Source organism: Marmota flaviventris, chromosome 14, assembly GCF_047511675.1.
Source record: "Marmota flaviventris isolate mMarFla1 chromosome 14, mMarFla1.hap1, whole genome shotgun sequence".
Classification (NCBI taxonomy): domain Eukaryota; kingdom Metazoa; phylum Chordata; class Mammalia; order Rodentia; family Sciuridae; genus Marmota; species Marmota flaviventris.
In genome coordinates, this window is record NC_092511.1 from 94,122,969 (window position 1) to 94,146,894 (window position 23,926).

The window sequence follows — 23,926 nt, forward strand, 5'->3', positions numbered from 1 at the left end:
AAGCTCATCTGTCCAGAGAGACCCAGCTACACAAGCCTCTTGGTCCAGGAAGCCTCTGTCCCTCAGCTCGAGGTCCTCCTTCCCACCCAGAGGTAGCGCACCAGTAGGAAGAAGGCCTCCTCCAGGGACCGCAGAGAGGAGTCCTGTAGTCCAGCCTGGGAAGCCCTTCTGCCCCCTCAGGCAGCACCAGCAGGCACCAGATAAACTCAAGAGGCAGAAGTAACACCCCAAAGATGCTGAAAATTAAGCTATTGAAAACTAAAGACAAAAGAAACACCGAAATCCACCGGAGAGATGACACATGACCTATAACAGAGATTCTGATGATAACACGTTTCTGGTTCAAACCACCAAGGGAGCCATAAGGAAAAGGCACTGTGTTTTTCAAGAGCTGGAAGAGAATGTACTTCAACCATGAGTTCCACATCTGGATGGCAAAATTACCCTTCAGGAATGAGGGGGAGAGAAAGACATTCTCAGGTGCAGGAAAACAAATACACCTTGCCCTAGCTCACTAACCCTTAAAGGTGAGCTAAAGGAAGTCCTCTGAAAGAAATGAAATGATAACAGAAATGATAACTTGGGGCCTCGGAAAAGAAGAAACACGGAGAAGAGCAGAAGGAGCCTGGTGTGGTGGCGCACATCTGCAATCCCAGAGACTCAGGAGGCTGAGGCAGGAGGATTGCGAATTTGAGGCCAGTCTGGTCCAGCCATTTAGCAAGGCTCTGTCTTAAAAAATGAAAGAGGGCTGGGAATGTAGCTCAGTGGTAGAGTGCCTCTGGCTTCAATTTAGTACTGGGGAGGGGTGGAGGAGGGAGGGAGGGAGGGAGGAAGGAAGGAAGGAAGGAAGGAAGGAAGGAAGGAAGGAAGGAGAGAAAGAAGGAGAGAAAGGGGAAGGGAGGGGGAGAAGGAAGGAAGAATGAGGAATAGACTGTTCTTTCCTTATGAATTTTATAAATCACATTTGATGATTGAAATAAAGGTCATAAAAACATTTTATACTCAAAACAAAGATGTTTAAATCGGGGAAGGTAAGGGGAGCTAAGTGGAAAAGAGATTTCCACCTGTTGCTCAAAGCGATGAACTCCTGCTAGCAATGAACTGACAAGAAACTCACTTCAAGTTTGATGAAAGAGTCAGGTGGCAAGAGAAAGGATGAGGGGGTAGGAATGAGAGTAGAGTGAATTGGACATTGTGACCTTTGTGCATATAGGGATGACATGACCTGTGTAACTCTACGTCACGTGCAACCCGAAGAACGAGAAATAGTACTCCATTTATGTATGAGGTGTCCAAATGCATTCTGCTGTCATGTATAACTAACCAGAACACATTTTTCAATTTGTTAACAGTGAAAGGATGAGAAAATATTCAGCATGCAAACCTGAATCCCACCCCCCACCACCAAGAAAAAAAGGCAGGTGTAGCTGTCTTCACATGGAATCAAGTTGACTTCAGAGAAAAGAAAGTTCTGAGGGACATTACGTGGGATAAAAAGACCAATCCACCAGGAAGACACAGCCATCCTAAATGCATGCCCACCTAACCCATTTGGGGGTATCTCTTTCTCCCAAGTAACGAGATAGCCCTATTTCAATGAGTGGAGGCTTCCTCTAGCAAGCTCGTCAGTGCCACCACTGTGTCGTAGATCCCCAAGGTCGTAGGTCCCCAAGGCCATCTCCACCTCTGGAGATCCAGGAGGACTCACAGGACTTGGCCCACAGTTGTCCTCATGACTAAAGTCCACGACAGCGATGTAGGATACACAGGCAGAACCCAAAGGGAAAAGGAAAAGGCGTGTGGGGGAGACCCACGGGAAGGCTGACTGGGCTCCTCCTTCCCTCTCCTTCCCTCTCCTTCCCAGCAAGAACATGACAACATGCATTGATACTTCTGCCCAGGGAAGTGCAGGAGGGACTCAGCATCCTTCCAAGTTTTCATGGAGGAGCTGATGACATAAGCACCTTCTGCCTAGCACATGCCCAGATTACAGACTCCCAGAAGGAAAGCAGGTGTTCAGCACAAACCGTATTATTTAATTTCTAGGCACAGCGGACCACTCTTATCAGCTAACTGTTGACTGGGAACACGCCAAGAGCCAATTTCCCAGACGCCAGCTAACGGGCCAGACTTGCAGAGAGCCTTTCTAAGGACAGAAGTCCCAGGCCTGCCGTGTTATCTCTTTTCTGCACAATCGTATAACCCAGAAAATATACTAAGAGAACGTTGAATTGCTCTCTTTGTGTGGGTAAATTGTATGGTATATGAATTATCTCTCAATGGGGTTGTTAGAAAAAAAAATCACAGCGGGGTTTTTCCTTAGACATAGAAAAGCTTATTCTTAAGCTATATGGAAAGGCAAATAGTTCAGACAGTCTTAAAAAAATAATATAATGGGAGGAAACACGGTACCTGAGATTAAGGCCCACTGTGTAGCAGCTGTATTCAAGTCTGTGATATTGGTGTCAGCATAGATATTCAGATCAGTGGAACAGAGTAGAGAATCTGGAAATAGACCCACTCAGTTATGCTCAGCTGATTTTTGACAAAGGTACAAGAGTCATTCAGTGGAAGGAGGGTAGTTTTTCAGCAGATGGTGCTGGAGTGATTAGATACCCACAGGCGACAACACGAACCTCAACCTGTATTTCATGAGTTGTATGAAAAGCAACTCAGAATTGATCAGAATTTAAATTCAAGCGAATTTAAAATACAAGAATAAAGCCTGCACCTGTAGTCCCAGCTACTTGGGAGACTGAGGCAGGAGGATTGCTTGAGTGGGATCATCTTGGGCAATATGGTGAGACCCTATTGTAAAAAGAACAAAACAAGGGCTGGGGGTAGAGCTCAGTGCTTGCCTAGCAAGCACAAGGCCGTGTGTTTGATCCCCAGCACTGCAAAACAAAAACAAAACAAAACCAAAAAACCAAAGCAAAATAGGATGGGATCATTGGGACCTACAGTGAGGCTGAAAGTTCTTAGATTTGACGTCAAGCACCTGATCCATAGCAGAAAAACTTAAGTTGAACTTCATCAAAACCAAAACACTAGATCTGGGAAATCCCACGTGAAGAGGGTGGAAAGACAAGCTACAAGGAGACGTTTGTGAATCACATAGCTGACAAAGGACTGGTATCTATTTTTAAAATTTGTTCTTTTTAGATAGACATGACAGTAGAATGTATTTTGACATACATACAGGGAATAGAACTTATTCTAATTAGGATTGCATTCTTGTGGTTGTATGTGATGTGAACTTTCACTGTGTATTCATATATGCACATAGGAAAGTGAGGTCTGATTCATTCTACTGTCTCTCCTATTCCCATCCTCCCTCCCTTCCCTTCATTCCCCTTTGACTAGTCCAGTGAACTTTTATTCTTCCCTCCCCATTCCACTTATTGTGTGCTAGCACCCACATATCAAAAATGACTTTCAGCCTTTGGTTTTTAGGATTGGCTTATTTCACTTAGCATGATATTCTCCAGTTCCATCCATTTACCAACAATTGCCATAATTTCATTCTTCTTTATGGCTGAGTAATATTCTAATGTGTATATATACCACATTTTCTTTATCCATTCATCTGTTGAAGGGCATCTAGGTTGGTTTCATAGCTTAGCTATTATGAATTGAGCTGCTATAAACATTGATGTGGCTATGTCACTGTAGTATGCTGATTTTAAGTCTTCTAGGTATCTATCAAGGAGTGGGATAATTGTGTCACATGGTGGTTCCATTCCAAGTTTTCTGAGGAATCTCCATCCTGCTTTCCATATTTGTTGAACCAATTTGCAGTCCTACCAGCATTGTATGAGTGTACTTTTTTCCCTGCATTTTCTTTAAGAACTAGTTTCTAGAGTATAGAACAAAGGCTTAAAACTCAACAGTACAAAAACAAATGATCCAATTAGAAAATAAGCAGAAGACATAAACATGCATCTCTCACAGAAGCAGATAAACAGCAAATAAGCACAGGAAAAGACGGTCAGCATCCTTAGTCATTAAGGAAATACCAATTAAAACCATAATGAGATGTAACTACCCACTTATCAAATTGACTAAAATAAGAAACAGTGACAACACCTACCCCCTCAGCTTTTTCCAACTTTGGTGAGGATGCAGAGAAACTGGATCACCAATGAACTGCTGGTAGGAATATAAAGTGGTTCATCTGGGCAGTTTCTTATAAAACTAAACATGTTCCATTCCAACCAGCAATTTCACTTTTGAGCTTTTATCCCAGAGACATAAAAACTAATGTCCACACAAAAACCTATACATGAACGTTATAGCATATTTATATGTTTGGGCTATTACAATAGCCCCAAACTGGAATTAGCCCAGATGTCCTTCAACAGGTAATTGGTTAAACAGATATATCCGTACCATGGAAGACTATTCAGCAATGAAGATGACTTTGTATACACAGCAACTTCAGGGTCTCTCCAGGGCATTTTGCTGAAGGAAAAAACCTCCAATTTCCAGAAGTCATATCCCGTAGGATTCCACTTACACAACATTGTGTAATGATAAAGTGTTTAAAATGGCGGAACATGAGGGGTGGCCAGAAGTTAGGGACCCGGGGGAGGGTAGGAGCAAGACATGGGTGTGGTTATAAAAGGGCAAACCAAATCTGTCCTTGCAGTGATGGAACGGTTCCATATCTTATGTGAGCCCACACAGATACTCACACACAGGTGCATGTGGGCGCACGCGCGCGCGCACACACACACACACACACACACACACACGCACTGAGAAATGAGTTTAAGTAAAACTTTGGAAATTTGAGTAAGATTAGTGAATTGTATCACTGTCAATATCTGGTTGTGATACTGTAGATTTGACCTTTCATATCCATGGTGCCACATCCTCAGATTCAACCAACCATGAATAGAAAATATTTGGGAAAAATTGTATCTGTATTGAATATATACAGACTTATTTACATAGAATTTACATCGTATTAGGTATTATAAGTAATCTAGAGATGATTTTTAAATACAGAGGAGGTCATGCATAGGTGCTGTGCAAACACTACCTCATTTTTTGTAGGACCTGAGCATCCCCAGGTCTTTGTATCTGCAGGGGTTCGTGGAATCAGTCCCTGATAGAAACCCAAGCACAAGGGGAAATGAGACCCCTTGGAGATTCCTGGAAACAATTTCTCATGGCTACCAAGGAATGACTGTACTATAGTTTTTGTAAAATAATACTGTTGGGGGAAATGAGTCAGCGTAGAAGTGATCTCTCAATTATTTCTTATAACTGCATATAAATATACAGTTACCTCAATAAAAATTTCAATTAAAATTAATCAAGCATAACCCTATAATAATAATTTAAAAAAAAAAGAAGTGTCATGATGGAAGTATCCCCCACCCATTTCGGGGTGGCCCAGAGGTTTTAGTGTTTCCTCTGCTCACACCTGGTCCCTTTTCTCGGTTGAAGTTCCAGTCTTTCCATTCTCTGGAAGCACTCTCCTGGCCTCCCCATCCATGTGGACGGTGAAATGGCGGTGCAGTTGCTTTTCCTCTGGGGACGTGTGCACTGTCCATCTCTCACAGCCAGAACAGGGCTCTTCAGCACTGGGAGGCCGGTCACGGAAGGAGAAGCAGAACTCCGCACACCTGGAAGTCATCAGCCCCACGGGTGTGCAGCTGGCTCTACTCACAAATGGCTTTTAAGAGATTCTCTCTCTTTCTTGTTTAAAAGCCAAAGGGGAACCCCCCCCCAACCCCCAGCAAGGCTTCAGATGAGTATTTTCCTTGTTCTCCAAAGTTTCATGCCTCAGGGAAGCAGGTATTTTTCTGTAGTACAGCAAAGAAGACGTTCGAAAACTCTCTTCCTCTTATTTAATCTAAAATTGGAATTCAATTGGGAGAGGCGAGTTGAAAATTCCTTGGGCGAGGGGTGCAGCCCAGTGGTCGAGTGCTTGCCTCGCATGCAAAAGGGCTTGGGTTCAGTCCCCAGCAACACACACACACACACACACACACGAAAGCCCTGCCTTTCTAAAAAGAACCATCATGAAGGGGATCATACAAGCTTCACCAAAGCAACCCTCTAGGTCCCTGAGCTGTGCACAGGCTGTTCAAGGGCATCTGGTTTGACATTTTTTTCTTTTTCCTTTCTGGACCTTGTGTGAAGGAAGGAAATGGAAACCCAATGAGGGCTCTAGCAGTGGAGAGAACTGTCCAAGAACCAGGGCTGGTGGCACAGGGGTGGCTTTGGGGGGGCTTGACTTATCTCACCACCATCCAGCTTTCCAGAGAAGCCTGTAACCTAATTAAAATACACTGTCTCAAGACAAGCCCCTGTCTCCTCCCTATTGCCTCTATATTGTCCCCCTAAGAGCCATCAGTTCAGAGACCCAGATGCCCAGGTCTCTGGAACCCCCTAGGGCACCCCTTCCAGCAGCAGGACACTGAAGGTGGCTTAGCTCTTGACACCTGAAGAAGGGGCCAGCGGCAAAGGCCCCTGGTGTTCAGCGGGTCTCGTGGGATTATGGTGATTCTCCCTGAAAACTGCTGAGGCAGCATCTGTCGTGGATCCGGGAGAGACCAGTTTGATTTTTAAAACAAATGAAACTCTTGAGGGCCTTGTTGCTGTTTGAATGAAGATGACCGTAGTGTGCCGTGCACACCCTACCAACAAGGCCCCTCACGACGTCCGGAGCCCTTCCTTCCTCCGGCCTCTCAAGGGCAACACAGTTTGGCAGGGAACAGGCTTCTCAGATTCCAGCCTTGTTTAGCTGCCAACCAGACCTGGGTATAATTGCTGACCTAGAAATTCACGGAAGAATCGAGGCCGAAGTATAGTTACTGCAGTCTGGGGGGGGGGGGCCGCGGGGGGCCAGGGGCAGGCAGTGGAGTGTGTGTGTGTGTGTGTGTGTGTGTGTGTCCTAGAGAGGAGCTATGCTGAACTCACTTATATTCTTCACCTCTTGGGCAAAATCCCTGGTTAACGGTTTGATCATTTTCCAGATATGTGAACCCCCACCATCGTGTTTAATGTCAATTCTGAAATCAGGTGTGCAGGGTCTCACATTGCTCTTCAGGATATATGGAAACTAACCCTTGCCCTCACCCACCCCCCCACAATGCTCTTTTTCTCTCCCCACCCCCCACCCCCCCAGCTTTTCCAACTCTGTGCATTAAAGGCCTTTAAAAAGCATCTAACGCTTTGCCTTCAACACCCTGTGCCTTTGTTCTTCTGTTCCTTTGTTCTACAGCCAACTCATGAGCTCAGGGGGCTGCCTCGGTGGCGGCCCTGAGCCTGTGGAATGTGGGCCACGGGTCCACAGCTGGCTCCGCTGCGTGCAGACAAAGCAGAAAGGCAGAGGGCTCATCTTCCAGCCCCGCCCTGGGGAAAGCAAGTTCTGGGGGAGCCAGCCTTCAGCCTGGCAGTTGTGGGCACCCACTGTCTGACGATGCCAGCCCCCCGTGGTTCCTTCAGGGGGTCTGCCTACTGCAGCAGGACCTCTTTGCCTTCTGTTTGTGCAGCCAATGTACCAGAAGGGGCTGAGAGTGGGAGCTGGGTCTTTGTGGGGCCAGCCCCCCACCCCCACCCCCTGCTAGGCCTCCTGATGAACCCCGGGAGCCTAATTCACAGGTACTAATGAGGTGTCCAAGTTGCAACCCGCTTTTTGGCCCTGTCCACCCTATGGTTTTCAAGACTGGTTAGAACTTGTTAAGGTTAAAAAAAAATATGCCTTACCTGGTTGTTGTCTAGCAGCTTAAAACATACATGTGGGGAAGTATGCACCAGACCACACCCTTGCTTGGCAAAGGCTTTGATGCAGATACCATGCCGAAGTCCTCTGACATCGTCTGGGGGACTATATCATTTGTTCAAAGCACCCCTCGTTGTCTGTCTCCCCTGGAGAGACGCCCAGTGAATGCAACGTGTTATTTGCTGTCTGCCAGTGAAATCTTACCCCCAAGTGGCTGAGTTGGGACTCAAGAAGGCGAACGTGGTGGACTTATACTTTCAACCCCTTAGAGATGTCCCCTGGGTCATCATTTTGCAATTAAGTTGTTCATAAAAGCTAATCGGTCAGGATACAGTTAATTAGTAGGATAGCAACAGCCCCTGATGCAGGAAATGAGCAAGCCACTCTGAGAACGCACGCCAGTTTTTAAAATAATGTTGTTCTTGTTCATTTTGAGTTTCAAAAAACTTAGGTCTTTCTTTATCCTGTGTGTGTGTGTGTTGGTGGGGTGGGCAGAGAAAGAAGAGGAGAAGAGAGAGGAGAGTTTGTGGTTCTGGGGATTGAATCAGAGCCTTGTGCATGCTAGGCATGTACACTGCCACTGAGCTACATCCCTAGTCCCTGTATTATCTTTTTTAACCTGACACGTGTATCCTAAATAGTAGAAAAGGCAATACTCTACTCTGAAATCAGATCAGTGTCTCCAGCTCTGTGAATTCATATTCTCTCTCCCTCTCCCTCTCCCTCTCCCTCTCCCTCTCCCCTTATCTATAAAATGGGATAATAATTCTCATCTACCTTCCTAACAGGTTTCTGTGAGGATTAGTGTAAACCAAGTCAAGCACTTAGCCATAAGTGCTCAGTGTATTTTAGTGATTCACATTGTTAGTATAATCAAAATAACACAAGATTTTTGTAATCTCAATGACATATATCCTTATATGAATGTGTATATATATTTTACTGATTTTATTTCCTGCATAAAAATATTCATGAAGTTAAGGATATCGTCTAATCAAAATCAAAAATAATTATTTTATCTGCTTTGGGAGAGAATTGCAGATTGGCCCTTCCATGACTGGAAGATGAAGCACCTTTGCTCTGAAATCCGACCCCGAACAAGTCTGGTACATGAATTAGGTTTTATTACATTTTTATCCTCTTACCTTCGTAATTGCTTCAAGTTGTTTCCCTGCTGTTAGAGTGATTTGTGAGGGCAGATGACGATGCCAAAATGATGTAAATGAAAGTCTGGATTAGTGACAAACGATGTCAAAACCTGAGAATGTAAATGCAAATTGTTAGCGAGACCCAAGAAGCCAAAACACCCCCAAAGCCTATGAAGCTAATGTTACCCTTGAAAGACCTCGTGGGAAATGTTATTTTTAAAGTTGTGTGCTGTACAAGTGTGTCTCAGTCCTCTTTCTGCCCATCCCTCCCCCCTTTTTTTAAGCCAAATTGATCACAAAAACTAGTGAAGTTAATGGGATTCTCATGCTGGGTCTAGGCTGCACAGAGAGCAGGTTGTCAATTTGCTGATTCACACAAGAAGCAAAGCCTTCAGAATCTGACCTTGGGTGGGTGAGCTGGGAGGGACTCAAGTGTTAGTGGAGGGCTGGAAAACATCTCGGGGGTCATCAAAACCCCATTCCCTCCCTTGATGGGGTGGAAAATTGAGGTCAGAGCTCAGGAGTCTTGCTCAAGGAACTGCATCTGGTTTGCTGCAGAGCTAGAGAGGAATGCAGATTGACCACACTGGGGGATTTCCTCCATCTTCCTGGTCTTTGCTGTCTCCCCTCCAATGCCTCCATTGGTTATTCACCCTGACATCCTAGGTTGGGGTGCACCAGAGGGAGGGGACAGTCCACAAGGACCCCAAATGACCTCATGGATCCAACCTGCCTCGGGTCATTCCCGTGCCACAAGCTTGGAGACCGCTCATGCATCTCAGGCCTCGGAAAGCAGGCTTCCATCTCAGCAAGGTCGACTCTGGATTCTGTGTGTGGTTTCATTGGAGCCATAGTTTATAGTGGCTGTGCTTTTGATCACAGCCTAATAAATGACCCAAAGACCTGACTCAGAACCACACTGGGGAAACCATCCAGGGGGCAGTGAGCCCGGAGACATGGGGCCATCCTGGCTGGCACCCTGGAAGCTTCCTCTCCAGGCCGACTCTGGCCTCAGCCTCCCCATGCTGCCTCCTGGGTGGTAGACCCCAGTATGGGGAGGTGGGGCGCTGGTCTACCACAGCCTTACTTTTTAGTGCAGCCCAGCCTTGGCTGCCAGATTCAAGCACAGCCCACATCTGCAGTGTTTCATCCGCCAAATCTGCAGCTCCTCAGGGCACCACCATCCTTGACTTGGACCTCCACAAACGCCCAGGCTGCCAGCAGCGATTCTCCGCTCACCTGCCTTGTAGCCCAGCAGTATTATTACCTCCTGCTCACCCCCTAACTCATGCATGTTTGCAAGAAGCCTCTGAAACCAGGTTGATTTTTTTTTTTTTTTTTATAAAAATGCACCTGACCTCACTAATCCTACCTGATGAACCAGGTTATACATCATTCTCCTGAATCGGGACGTCAAAGAGGTGAGAAGACAGCCTCACCATTTCTTTTTTAATATTTATTTTTTTTAGTTGTAGTTGAACACAATACCTTTATTTTATTTATGTATTTTTATGTGGTGCTGAGGATCGAACCCAGGGCCTCACACGTGCTAGGCAAGCCCTCTACCGCTGAGCCACAACCCCAGCCCCTCACCACCATTTCTTTGAAGAAGCAAGTTGCTTCTGACTGGCCAAGTGGAGAAAGGCGCTTTGTTATGCCAGATCCCATCTCTCTGTGAGGTTGAAATATTTCCTCTTTCCCACTATTGTTATTCCAATGCATAAAATCCCCCAGATTATTTTAAAAAGTGACATAGCTCCCCCAAAGAGGATTCCTGCCACCCACACAGGCCCCCAAATGGCAGGCAGTTCCCTTCGTCGTCCTTTTAAGACGAGGAGGGTAATGCCACCCTCTGTTCAATTACTGTTGAATTAAATCCACATTCAGCATGGACCACATGGCAGAGACTTGGGAGTTTCATTTAAAAACTTGAAATAATTGAGAGCATTACTCAGTCAAGTGAGTATTACTCATTACTCCAAAGTATGAGAGTCAGGGGTAGGGGAGGGCGGCGAGTGGTAAGGCTGAAGGTTTCCCTCGGGGTTCCTTTTCATAGAACCAGGCCTGGACTATACACAGAGAGCCAGAGAACTCAGTTTCTATAATCACGGGATCCACAGTGCTGCTCTACTCTAGGTGGAGTGCCGGGAACTGAGGTTCTGTGGTGGGCGAACGTGTGCTGTTGTTCTGTAGCTGAAGAGGGGGGTAACTTGGCTCCATTGGTGGAATGATGTGTGGGGCTGCTTGGCTTTACGTGGAGATCCAGAGAACTGGGGATGTCTAGAGAAGGCAGAATTGCTGGATTTTAAGTAGAAACCCAGGGACATGGGGTTTAGTAATGGTAGGGTTCACGGTGCTTTTGGTCTCTACCCAGTGAGCCAGATTCCTATTTCTGAGTACCCCACGAAGATTACTGTCATCAACTGAAGAGTTTAATAAGTGCTGTGCAAGTATCTTGTACCAACTAAGTGAAGTTAACTAATCATAACGGGGGCTCTCTTGAGATGGTCAAGTTGTCATTAGACATGCACGTGGACTGTTGAGCTAACAGAAGTCCAGGATGCGACCCTGGCAAACACCCTAACAGAATACTTCAGCTGCCAGCAAACAGCCCTTACTAACATCTCTGCAATTGTTTGAGTGTGTGTGTGTGTGTTTCCTTCCTTAATAGATAAGGTAAGTCAGACATACTTTGTCTGTTTCAATCACACCTTTATCCAAGGACTAACACAATGCCTGACATACAATAAACAATAAATGTTTGATGAATGAATGAGAAGTGGATAGATGGATAATTGAATGGATGGATAGGTAGATAGGTGGATAGATGTTTGAATGGAAGGATGAGTGGATGGGTGGATGGATGAGTGAGTGGGTGGGTGGGTAGGTGGATGGATGGATGGTGGCTAAATAGATGAATGGGTGGGTGGTTGGCTGGATGGACCAGGTGGCTGTAGGGTGCTTAAGGAATGGGTAATGGATGGATGGATGGAGCTGAATTTGTTCACATTATGGTCTTGCATTCATTTTCCATAGCAAACATAAGGAGTAGCATGTTGATACAATGTGGAATTGTAGAGAAATTGCACTCGGTCCAATTTGGTTGAAGAAACCCTTACAATGATTTTAAAAACATCTCTAAAGGCTGGAAGTCATATGTTCCCGATTATGTTTCTCTTCTGTTATCCCTGTAGTCAGCAAATTTTCTTTTTTAACATTTTCTTCTGTCTTATTCCATTCTCAGCTGAATTCTACTTTAGTTATTGTTTATTGTTTGTGTTGACATAATGTTCCAGAATCTGTGATAATGGGCTGCTTATAAATTTTACCTGAGGAAACTATCATTGTCATACTTACTCAAGATATTGAGACATGATGTATTAGGTTGGGCTGTAGTAACGAGATATCATAGAATGGGGTCTTAAACAATAGGAATTGACTTTCTCACTCATCTGGAGGCTGGAAGTCCAAGATCAGGGTGTCAGCAGGTTTGGTTTTGGGTGAGGCTTTTTTGCTGGCTTATAGATGACTACCTTCTCATTGTCCCCTCATACGGTCTTTCGTGTGTGGGGAAGTGGGGAGGGGGGAGTAAGTGAAGGAGAGAGAGAGAGAGAGAGAGAGAGAGAGAGAGAGAGAGAGGAAGAGACACTACTCTTACTGGATTAGGGACATACTCTTATGACCTCATTTAATTTTACTTATCTTCTAAAAATAGTTCTCTCTCCAAACATAGTCACATTAAGGGCTAGGACTTCAATATATGAATTTGGGGGGGGTGGAGAAACACAATTCAGTTCCTAAAATGTGACAAATTCCCAACACACTGCAAATTCTTCTTTTAACTTTGCTGATTACGTGCAGGGTTAATGTATATATCCCTCCAAGTTGAATGGATTTCATGTCCCATGAGCCTCCATCCATTGGAATATTCAAAGTAAAACTCACATTTGATAACAACTCTTATGAAAAGATGAAGAGGGTGCCTTCCCAGTGGGTTTGTATCCAGGTTCTGAATCTTTTTACCTTATTTTGAAGTAGGAGCATTATGCAGAAACACTTAATCAGATGGACATCGAATATTCTGCTCAATTTTCCACAACTTGGTTTAGAGCACAGACTGACACAATGACACGAAGCTTCAGAGGAGAGCTTTAGAGAGCCGTGCGGGGACGCAGGGTCTTCCTGCATGAGATGGAAGTCATTCTGCTCCACTCCCCTCTTGCTCCTGTCCCTCCCCGCCTGGACAGTTGCTTCCAGAAGCAAAGCGATGGTCTGACACCTTCCTCCTCTCTCCTTGTGTTTAACTGGGCCATTGCCATGAGGCCTGGGGAGGTGGGTTGGGTGGGGGTGGACACAGCTGCCATGGCTTCCACAGCCCAGCCACAGCTCTGGGCTGACCGGGAAAAGTGGGAAGGAGATGCCACACTCCCTGATGCAACCGGGAGTCCCTGAGCGCCCAGATTCTCAAATGTCCATAATCACGTGAAAGGTGAACCACGCCGCATGTATAGGACTGAATCTGTTCTCCATTTTATATAAATGTCTTCACTATATTATTTGAATCCAAGAGGCCCAGTGGAATGAAATTTGCATGTCTATTATTGATTTCCAGTTTCCTTGTTGTGTGCTCTGCTGCATCCATTGGCTCCGAGGATATCACCATTTCTGGATTGATCATTTTAAAAGCATTGAAATCAGAAAATAGTATAATTTCATTTTCATGATGATTTTTCTTTTCCCACAGGAGTGCATTATACCCATGATGACATCATATCTTTGCTTCTGAAGGGAATTACCTTGAAAAATAAATATAGGGTTGTCCCAGTTACAGAAGAGGGTCTTTTTTTTTTTTTAATCTCAAGCATGCAATAATTTACCATTTTTTGCAGATAGAAACGTGGAGGAGAGTTTTTCAATAGAAGTTATAACCCCAAACAAATAACCCGGCTGCAAAGGAAATTTCATTCTGGGCTCAGAGACAGGCATCTTACTAAAATTACTTCTCTGTTATCTGTTCTTCCACAGTGAAGATGCTGTTGCCTTTGAAAAGTCTACTGACTCCAGCAGCATTATCCAACAGGAAGAAACTGTGAGTTGGCTGAAATCGATGCATCGTAATAGACTCAGAAATATTTAGTAATACTTAATCAGAGACAACTGTTTTTCTATGTGTGATGTTCTTGTGTTGGGTAAGCCTTAACCAGCCACCCATTTGTCCTTTATTGCTGAGTGTTTCCTGTGCACCAAGCACTGTGCTGGGTAAGGTATGTCCTCAAGGAGCATCCTGTTTGCACGTTTGCTGTGTCACTCTTTCTTTAGCCACAATTTAAAAGGGTGTATAGGTTCTTAACAATAAATTTGTCCATAAGGGTCTCTTTTTTATTAATAATTTTTTATTTATATATGACAGCGGAATGCAGTACAATTCTTATTCCACATATAGAGCACAATTTTTCATATCTCTGGTTGTATCCAAAGTATATTCACACCAATTCATGTCTTTATACATGTACTTTGGATAATAATGCCCATCACATTCCAATATCATTTCTAACCTCATGCCCCCTCCCTTCCCCTCCCACACCTCTGCCCTATCTAGAGTTTGTCTATTTCTCCCACTCTCCCCCTCCCTATCCCACTATGAATCAACCTCCTTATATCAAAGAAAACATTCGGCATTTGTTTTTTTTGGAATTGGCTAACTTCACTTGGCTAACTCCATCCATTTCCTGCAAATGCCATGATTTTATTCTCTTTTATTGCTGAGTAATATTCCTTTGTATATATATGCCACATTTTTTTTTTATCCATTCATCTATTGAAGGGCATCTAGGTTGTTTCCACAGTTTTAACTATTGTGAATGGTGCTGCTACATAAAGGTCTCTATATTACAGTTTTAGCTCTTGTAATTAGGATATCAAAACTATTAATAGCTAATCTATGAATTTTGTGTTGAATTTTAATTGGTTGACCAAGGCAGCATGACATTCTCTGGCACTGTCTTAGCTCAGGCTGCTATAACAAATGGCCATAAACTGGGTGGTTTAAAAACCACAGATTTATCTCTCACAGTTGTGTTGTTTGGAAGTCTGAGATCAGGGTGCCGTTGCGGTGGGTACTGATGAATGCTCTTTAATGAGTTGCAGACAGCTGACTTCCTCAGGTGTAAGAGGGAGCTGGCCTCCCCTGGCCTCTTTTAGGACGCTAACCCCATTGGGGGGGGTTCCATCCTCCTGGCACAGTCACCTCTCAAAGGCCCTATCTCCTATTACCATCACTTTGGGGTCACCATCACATATGGATGGGGGGTGCAGACATTCTGTCCATTACAGATGGTGTCTCACTGACAAGTGTCATTGAACAGATAACTTTTTTAAACTCCTGTTTTGTGACCAGCACTCTTGAGGACTGAAAAAACAGTGACAAGGAACACAGCCTCTTAGCTGGGTAGCTGTGACAGACCTCAAACAATGGGCACCATGTTGGCTGGGCAGGGAGGCCACGGGTGCATTGGGAAACCCAGGGTGGTGGTCAGGGGAGGCTGTAGTTGGCCCCACTGATGAGGGAGGACTTCCTGGAAGAGGTGGTCTGGGTTTATTTCCTACTGCTGCTGTAAGAAATCAGCATAAAATTCCATGGCCATCAACAGTACAAACTGATTGTCTTACAGTTGTGGAGGTCAGGAGTCTCACAGTGGTTCTCACCGAGCTAAGGTCAAGATGTCCACAGGGCTGTGTTCCTTCTGCAGATTCTGGGAGAGGATCCCTTCCTTGCCTTTTTCCACCTCCCAGAGGCCACCCACATTCCTTGGCTACTGACCCCTGGCTCATGACCCCTTGCTTCATCATCACCTCCAGCAAAGGCAGACTGAGTCCTTCCCTTTCTGCCATCTCTCTGTCTCTGTAGCTCGGAAAGGTCACCTGATTTTAAGGACCTTGTGATTGCATGGGGGCACCCAGAGAATGCAGAGTAATCTCCTTGTCTCGAGGTCCTCAACTTCTTCATATCTGCAAATCTCACTGTGCCTGTAACATAGTCACAAGCTCTGGAGATCATGATGTGGACTTTTATTTTTTGAAGTGGGTAGTACCGGGGATTGAACTCAGGAGCACTTGACCACTGAGCCACACCCCAGCCCTATTTTGTATTTTATTTAGAGACAGGGTCTCACTGAGTTGCTTAGTGCCTCCCTTTTTGCTGAGGCTGGCTTTGAACTCAAAATCCTCCTGTCTCAGTCTCCCAAGCCACTGGGATTATAGGCGTGTGTCACTGCACCCAGCTGATGTGAACATTTTTGAGGACCACTAGGTATTCTGTGTATCATACTGTCTTTTAAATTCATCCTGGAAGGAATCACTGAGCTTCTTTGTTATGAGGGCCCTTATCTTGGAAGTGTAGTTTGCATTTGAGCAGGGAGGTCGTAGTAGTAATGTGGAGGCAGCAAGGAGACAGGTGTTAGAATGTTGGGGAGCATGTTGATGCTAGCCTGGGAAATTTGGATTTGATCCAAGAGATTTTAGGAGACCTTCTGACATCTTCAAAAGGAGAGTGAGAGAATACATTAGCTTTGGTAGTGATAATTTCTGGGAGCAGTGTGTTTAAGGATGAAGGAAGGACAAAGGCATCCTGGAGAATTGATGGAATAATTCAGGAGAGGCAGATGGTGCCTGAAGGAGTAGGTCATAGTTGGGAGGTGTTCCCCATTGTATCCTCAAGATCTGACATCTAGTATGTTCTGTTAGTCAGCTTTCTGGGACTGTAACAAAATAACTGAGATAGTCAACTTTTAAAAAGAAAAGGCTTATTTTTGGTTCACAGTTGTGGAGGTTTCCAGTTCATGGTAATTTGGCCCTGTCTCTTTTGTGCTGATGGTCAAGCAGTACATCATGTCAGGGTATGTATGGTGGAGCAAAACTATGTAGTTCGTAGCTGAGATATAAAAAACAGGAAGAGGAAGGGACTAGTGTCCCATAATGCCTTTCAAGGTAATGCCCCCATTGACCTAAAGACCTCCCACTAGGTTCCACCTTTTAAAACTCTGTGCCCTCCCAATAGCACCACAGTCCGGGGATCAAGTCTTTAACACATGGACCTTTGGGGACATTAAATATCCAAATTATAGCATGCATGCTCACTATAGGCTGAGTAAATGATACAAATTCTAATGGCATTTCTTGGGTCTCTTGAAAATTGTAATCTCAATTTAATATACCTGGAAAATCTAAATTGAATTTCTCACTTTTTTATTTGCCATTTTGCTGAATTGTTTCTCCAGCACCCAAATCCTCCCATTTGCTACTTGCATGCCTTCTTTTACAGATATTCAAACTTTAGTAGCTCTGCATCATACAGTTACTTTGGCCTCTGATTTGTTGTAAAGAAAATATTTCAATTCATAATATCTAATATATTTTTCCCCCTAAGGCTAGAGGCATAGCTCAGTGGTAGAGTGCACACTTAGTATGTGTGCAACCCTGGGTTCAATCCCCAGCACCAAAAAATTAAAATTAAAGCAGAATGGTATTTTTTTTCCTGAAAAAAACAGTTATTTTCACGGTGTATAATGAAAGAATTATACTGTAAGTAATTTCTGCAGAGGAAGAGACCTAAGGGAACCGGCTTCAGGAACTCATGAATTTACTTTTTATGATGTTTTGAAATAATGCACTTTTACATTCTCCTTGTAATCATTTCTTGAATATCCCAATACTACATTGCCAGATGACTTCTGATTAGGTGAAACAGGGATGTGTTCATTATGTTGAAATGCAAAGATTTTTGTAGCTTTAGACAAAAAGCAGTCTGCCTAGACCTCTAGTTCTCAACTACAGCATGCTTGGTTGGAAAGATGGTTAAAGTTCTAGACTTTAGGTCTCTTCTGATTCACTTAGGGCCCAGGGATATGGTCCTCAGGTACCCTAAGGGATTCTGGTGTGGATGGCTTCAGGACCACATCTTGAGAAGCACTGGCTTTGGAAATAGCAGCAGCAGTATTCAGAGAACACTGATGTCACCAGGAAGTCCAGCCGTGATCTTGAGCCGCTGGGTACAGTTGGGTTTTGCAGTATGAGAAACTAGCCTAGAGTTGGAATTGAGAGTTCCTCAGGTCTTTTCTATTAGAGGAACTAGTGGTCTGGCTGGTGAGCTCTGTGAAATAACCCCTCCTTCTCGATGTCACCCCACCCACATAACAGAGAGGTGCCATTCACCAGACCCCTCCAAATGAAGCCAACTTTCTAGAGTATGTTGGGATGGGGCATAGACAGCATCTAAAGAGAGAATCCTTTGAGTGGTCACCCTTCTATACATCTACCTTACGTATGTATTTAGACATTGATATCCAACTCCATTCCCAAAACATTAAATGGTGGATGGAGCCTTAACCTAGCATCTCCACAATATTATGTGTTTAGTGTGGGTTTTTCCAGGGAGGTCAGTTACTTTCATCAGATTCTCAGAGGGGTTCAGGATGACAAAAGGTTGAGTACAATACCAGTTGATAACAAGGGGACATCATAGTAGGATTCCAGTTGTGCCTGTTCTCTAGCCTGGGCAGCACTGTGTATGATGGTGGCTAAGATTCAGACAAGATACAGTGGCTTTTCTCCCTAAGAGTGGGCACACGTGGTCAGAGGAGCCTACCTGTCCTCGGGTGCCTTACAGATGGAAACCCACCTTTAAGTATGAGGCGTTCCCTAAAAACTCATGTGTGAGACAATGCAAGAATTTTCAAAGCTGAAATGATTGGATGATGAAAGTTGTGATCTGATCATTGGATTAATCCACTGATGGGTTAACTGAGTGGTAACTGTAGGCAGCTTGGATGTGCCCAAAGGAAGCAGGTCACTGGAGATGTACCTTTGGGGTACATACTTTGTCCCTGGTGAGCAGAGCTGTCTGCTTTCTGATTGCCATGCCCTTCCACCTGGTATCATCCTGTATGTGTGCAACTCTGGGTTCAATCCCCAGAGCTATGGAGTTGGCCAACCACAGACTGAACCTCTGAAATTGTGAGCCTCAAATAAACTTTTCTTCCCTAAGTTGTTGTTCTCAGGTATTTTGGTCATAGCAATGAAAAAAAACTGACTGAAACACCCTCAGAAGTCATTCTACAAATGAATAACTTAGTTCAGCTGTGGGTTATGTGAAGACCAAGACCTTCCACTGTACCTTCACAGAGCAGACACAGGGTTGGGGAGACAATGAAAAGTCACCCCGTAGGCTTTGCAACTCAATGTCCAACTTGTAGGAATTATTTTAAGCTATTGTATTGTAAGGGAGTTTATTCCAAAGCCCAGGAAGATCCTGAGGAAGTTATTTCAAATAAAATTGATGTCCTTTCTTCAAATCAGGAGGGGTCATGGCTGCCCTGGCTCAGAGATGGCAGTGTGGATAACACAGAGAGGAATGGCAAATGCACCTTCTGCAATTTCACCTGTTTCCCCCCTTACCATTCTGTTAATTGTTCTTCTAAGGGGAAAACCTAATTTGCCTTATTGGCTATAGTCCTGAGATTTCTGATTAATTAACCATTTTTATGATTCAGACATGATGATCCAGACAAGATAGAGTTTTATTTCAAGGAGCCACAACTGTATGGACAAAGGTTGTAGAAACAGACTCGTGACATTAAAAGATTCATCGACAATATTTTTTACTGGACATGACTGTACTGCACTTGACCCGAACACTGCTATGTTTGGGTAGTATATTAAATCCTAACACCTCCATGGTGAGCAAAGTTCATGGAGTTATAGAAAAAAAAGGTTAGGGTCTTTGGAATGGAATCCATAGAATGTCCAGGAGTGTGGATAACAGAGCATTAACTTATAGTAGCAATGTCATTCTGACACGGATTATATGCCAGAAAATGCATTTTCATTTTAAAGAAATAATCCATTGTGTAAATTATTTCTAGTGTGAAAACCGTTCACCGATAAAGACAGAGCCCGCTGGATCTCCTTTGTCTGAATTCAGAAGATGTCCATTTTGGGAGCAAGAGCTGGCAAAGAAACACTCCTATAAAATGGTAGGTCTGTCTCGTAGGGGAGACCCGCTTTCCCTGCTGGGTGCTGCTCTAGGCGGTAAATACCTTCTTGTATTGCCCAAGGTCATGGTTATAACACATGGGGTAATATGGCCTCTTCTCAGACCTGTGAGGTGGTGGTGGGCAGGACATTCAGGTCTGCCCTTCACATTGTTGGGAAAGGCCCAGCTCTGTCATCTTCTTGAGTAAGGGCCTCCCCATGACAGAGAAGCGAACAGAGACACAGAATTTCTAGACACTGGAGCTGGGAAATAATGGGGGAGTGTCAAAAGTGGGTGGCTTTGTGGTGGTGGAAAAAACCCTTACTCATGTTGTGATACATGAGTTACAACTACCTGACCTACGGGTCCTGCATTACCCCATAAAAATAAAGAACACTGTGACCCAAGTGAAGAGCCCAGCTAAAATGGCCATGTCAGAAATGCAAGAGCTTCCGCAGGGTCTTTGAGGGTCCAGTCATTCCTGAAGTGGCCTGAAAGCTGGGGTGACCTTCCGTGTCCTTCCTAGATGGCTTGCCTTGCTGACAAATACTGCGACTATTGTCAAGACATTTTACAAAACGTGAGGAACCAACAGCTCCAGAGGGTAGGTTTCTCTCTATAATATACAAGCATTTGCGGCTGATTATTAACTGCTTTACCTGATTGGACCCCTCCAGGGAGATGGAGTGGTAATCCACTGTACTAAAGTGCTTATAATGCAGCTGTTTGACAGTGAGTTCTTTTAAGGTGGCATGGATACTCAGTTTAATCATTTGGAAATTCTCCAAGGTGCTAAATGTGGATAACTTTAGGCTTTAAGTACAAATTCAGCTTTTCTTCTTTAGAACCTAATTCCAGCAGAGTTTGAATAAATTATTGTTGGTTATGTACATCCTGGATTTTTTAATAATGCTAAAGGGTCATTTTATTAATAAATGCCAACTGAAAAAGAAGCAGGTCATCTGACATGGGTGGGGACTATAGATTTTATTCTAGAAGTGGCTGTGCAGCAATGGGTGTAGCTCAGTGGTAGAGCATATGCTTAGCATGTACAAGGCCCAGGGTTCAGTCCCCTTTTGTTAAAAGAAAAATAAAAGAAAAGTATAATTGACAGTGGAAAACATGAATAAATCTTTAACTAACCTGAATTTTATCTTCTTCAGTATCAGATGAAAATCAGGGAAACAAGTGCACATTCAAATGAACATTTTTTTCCAATGCATTAAGATTCTAAGCACTTAAACTTTATCTAATAATAGACAATCGGCATGAGCCTATAAGGTACCTATGCACTTTGAAAGCATTATAGTGAGTCTTCAAAACAGTCTGTGTTCTATTCGTGCAACATTATACCAACCATCTACCCTGAGTGTCTGACATATTCCTTCACTCACTCACTCACTCACTCATCAAATACTTACTTAAATCAAATCCTGTGACCAGCACCATTTCTGAGAGTAGGAAGATAACGCTTGGGAAACTTGCAGTCTGGTAATAAAAGGAGATATATTAACCAATAAATATGATATGACAAGTTCTAGAATAGCTGTTTATTAATCAGCTTTTCCTTACTGTGTTAGTTAGTTTCTGTTACTATAACAAAATACCTGAGATAATCAACTTAAAAAGATGAAATGTGCATTTTGGCTCATGGTTTTGGAGTTTTCAGTGGATTGGCAACTGTCCATTTTGAGTCTGTGGAGAGGCAACATATCATGGCAGGGAGCATGAGGTGAAGCAAAATTCCTCATAGCTGGGAAATTGAAAAAAAAAAAAGAACAACAACAACAAAAAAAAAAAAACAGGAAAAAGGACGAGATCAGGGTCCTGAAATCCCCTTCAAGAGCTTTACTGGAAGACCTCCCACTAGGCCTCCCTGTTACCATTTTTACCACTTTTCCCTTCTCTGATAGCACTATTGCTATCCCAGATTGACCCTCATCCCTTCTTACCTTGACTGTGACAAAACCTCCCATCTCTCCCACTTCCTAGAGGCCAAGCCTGTAACACATGGGCGTTTGGGGAACAGTACAGATCCAAACAACAATAGTTACTGTAATAAAATACTAGAGGCAGGCTACTTTATAAAGAAAGAAGATTTATTTCAGCTCATAATTCTGGAGGTGCAAAGTCTAGAGGCCTCAGAAGTGGTGAGAACCTTCTTGCTGGAGCCCAGAGCAGCACAGAGCATCACCATTGCAAGTAACAGGGTGTACATGGGTATGTTTATAGAGCCCCCAGCATTTAGTCCTGAGATCTCCACCCTGATGAGACTTGTCTAATTCTAACCACTTCCCAAAGGCTTCACCTCTAATTCCCTAGTCAGATTGTCTCCACCTTCTTCTTTTTTAAAAAAATATTTTTAGTTGTTGATGGATCTTTATTTTATTTATTGGTATGTGGTGCTGAGAATTGAACCCAGTGCCTCACGCATGCTAGGCAAGCGCTCTACCACTGAGCCACAACCCCAGCCCAAGTCTCCACCTTCTTAATATGTCACAATGGAATTTAAACTTCTGCATGAGTTCAGTGAGGGACAAACCACATTCAAACTGTAGCAAACTATGTGATTAGAATATTCTGGGTGCCCAGGAAGAGCAACAGGGAATGTTATGCTCGAATTCGGGACCCCCAAAAGACCACCAGAGACCCAAGATCGATGTAAGCAGCAAAGAGGTGTTTATTGCGAGCTAGCTCGGTCCTCCGCACACACACACAGCAACTGGTGACGCTGAGAGGCCCCGAGCCCAGGGTTTGCAGCAGTTTTATACATTCTTTGGAGAAGGCAGGGACCCCCACATACATCATAGCATCTCTTAGCAAATCATCACAGACCTCGGGAAAATCAAATAACAACTCTAAAACACACTATTAGCACATTCACTGGCGGGAACAAGTTGGGTAGGGTGATTGGTCAGTACAAAAGGGGTATTCGTTTGAACTGATGGGTTTAAGCCAAGAGGGGTGTTCGTGCTGAACTACATGGTTTCCCAACACGTTATCAACCACCATAAACTACTGGGAGGGTCATCTGGCATCCCAGGTATTTCCCTGTCTCATGCTGATTGGTGGCTGCTGGGGGGCTGCTATGGATCCCCACCTAGCCTGACTGAGTCAGGGACACCTGGCGCAGCAGATTTCTCCTGTTATTTGTAGATAAACCACTTAGCAGGGTGGGAATGTGCCTAGGAGTGCTCTGTGGGTCTTCCCAAGGATAAAGGTCATGCCCCCTTCCTTGGACAGGCTTTGCTCTGAAGTAGAGGCTGGTTTTTCAGGAAGGCTAGAGAGTGCCCCCCGAGCAGGCCATGTTGCTGCTAACTCCAGTGGGAAAACTGGAGTTTCCAGGAGAGGAAACAGGATAGGAAATGGATTCCAGGTAGAGCCCGTGAAAAGTCAGCAGGATGTTCACGGGCCTGGCACGATAAAAAGTTCACCACGGTGGGATTTATCTCTAAAGGAGGGGAGCTGGAGGGGAGAGAGGCAAGGAAGTTGGCACTGGAAAGAGAATTCCAATGCACTGAGGAGACGGTGGGGGAGCAGTGGCCCCGGTCAGCCCCATGTCAGCGGGAGGATTTGTCACAGTCAAGGTGAGCAGGGACGAGGGTCAGTCTGGGATAGCAATAGGGCCATCAGAGAAGGGGCCAGAATAGACAGGTGTCTCTGAGGGGTCTGATGACTGGACGTGGTGCTGAGGGAGTGAGCCCATGGGTCTGTGGTGGCTAACCCAGGTCCCCACCAGGCCAAGCTCCCAAGTCACCAAGGTGAGAGGGAGTCGAAGGGCCAACCCATCCAGTGCTGTGTTTTTTCTGAGTCTCTTTGGAGAAATCTTCTCTAGAATCTTCTCTAGAACACATGCCCCTGATGACAGGATTTCCCATCAGGAACATTCTAGATGGAGCTCAAGAGCTGACCCTTACCCCTTGAGAGTCCACGCGTGGGAAATGGCTCATTTTCTTGGGAGTCACTGATGGGTCCCTGCATTGCCTCAGGGTATCTGAGCCTGGGAACTCT

General features: G+C 44.4%; 1 protein-coding gene across 1 annotated transcript in view; it reads left to right on the forward strand.

Moving 5' to 3' along the window:
* Window positions 1-23,926, forward strand: part of Rfx8 (regulatory factor X8) — a 66,498-nt gene that overhangs the window by 15,201 nt on the left and 27,371 nt on the right. The window contains exons 4-7 of the mRNA XM_071601297.1: window positions 5,362-5,374; window positions 13,917-13,975; window positions 19,806-19,916; window positions 20,442-20,519. Coding sequence (XP_071457398.1) covers window positions 5,362-5,374; window positions 13,917-13,975; window positions 19,806-19,916; window positions 20,442-20,519 — 261 coding nt within the window. The remainder of the gene's footprint in view (window positions 1-5,361; window positions 5,375-13,916; window positions 13,976-19,805; window positions 19,917-20,441; window positions 20,520-23,926) is intronic.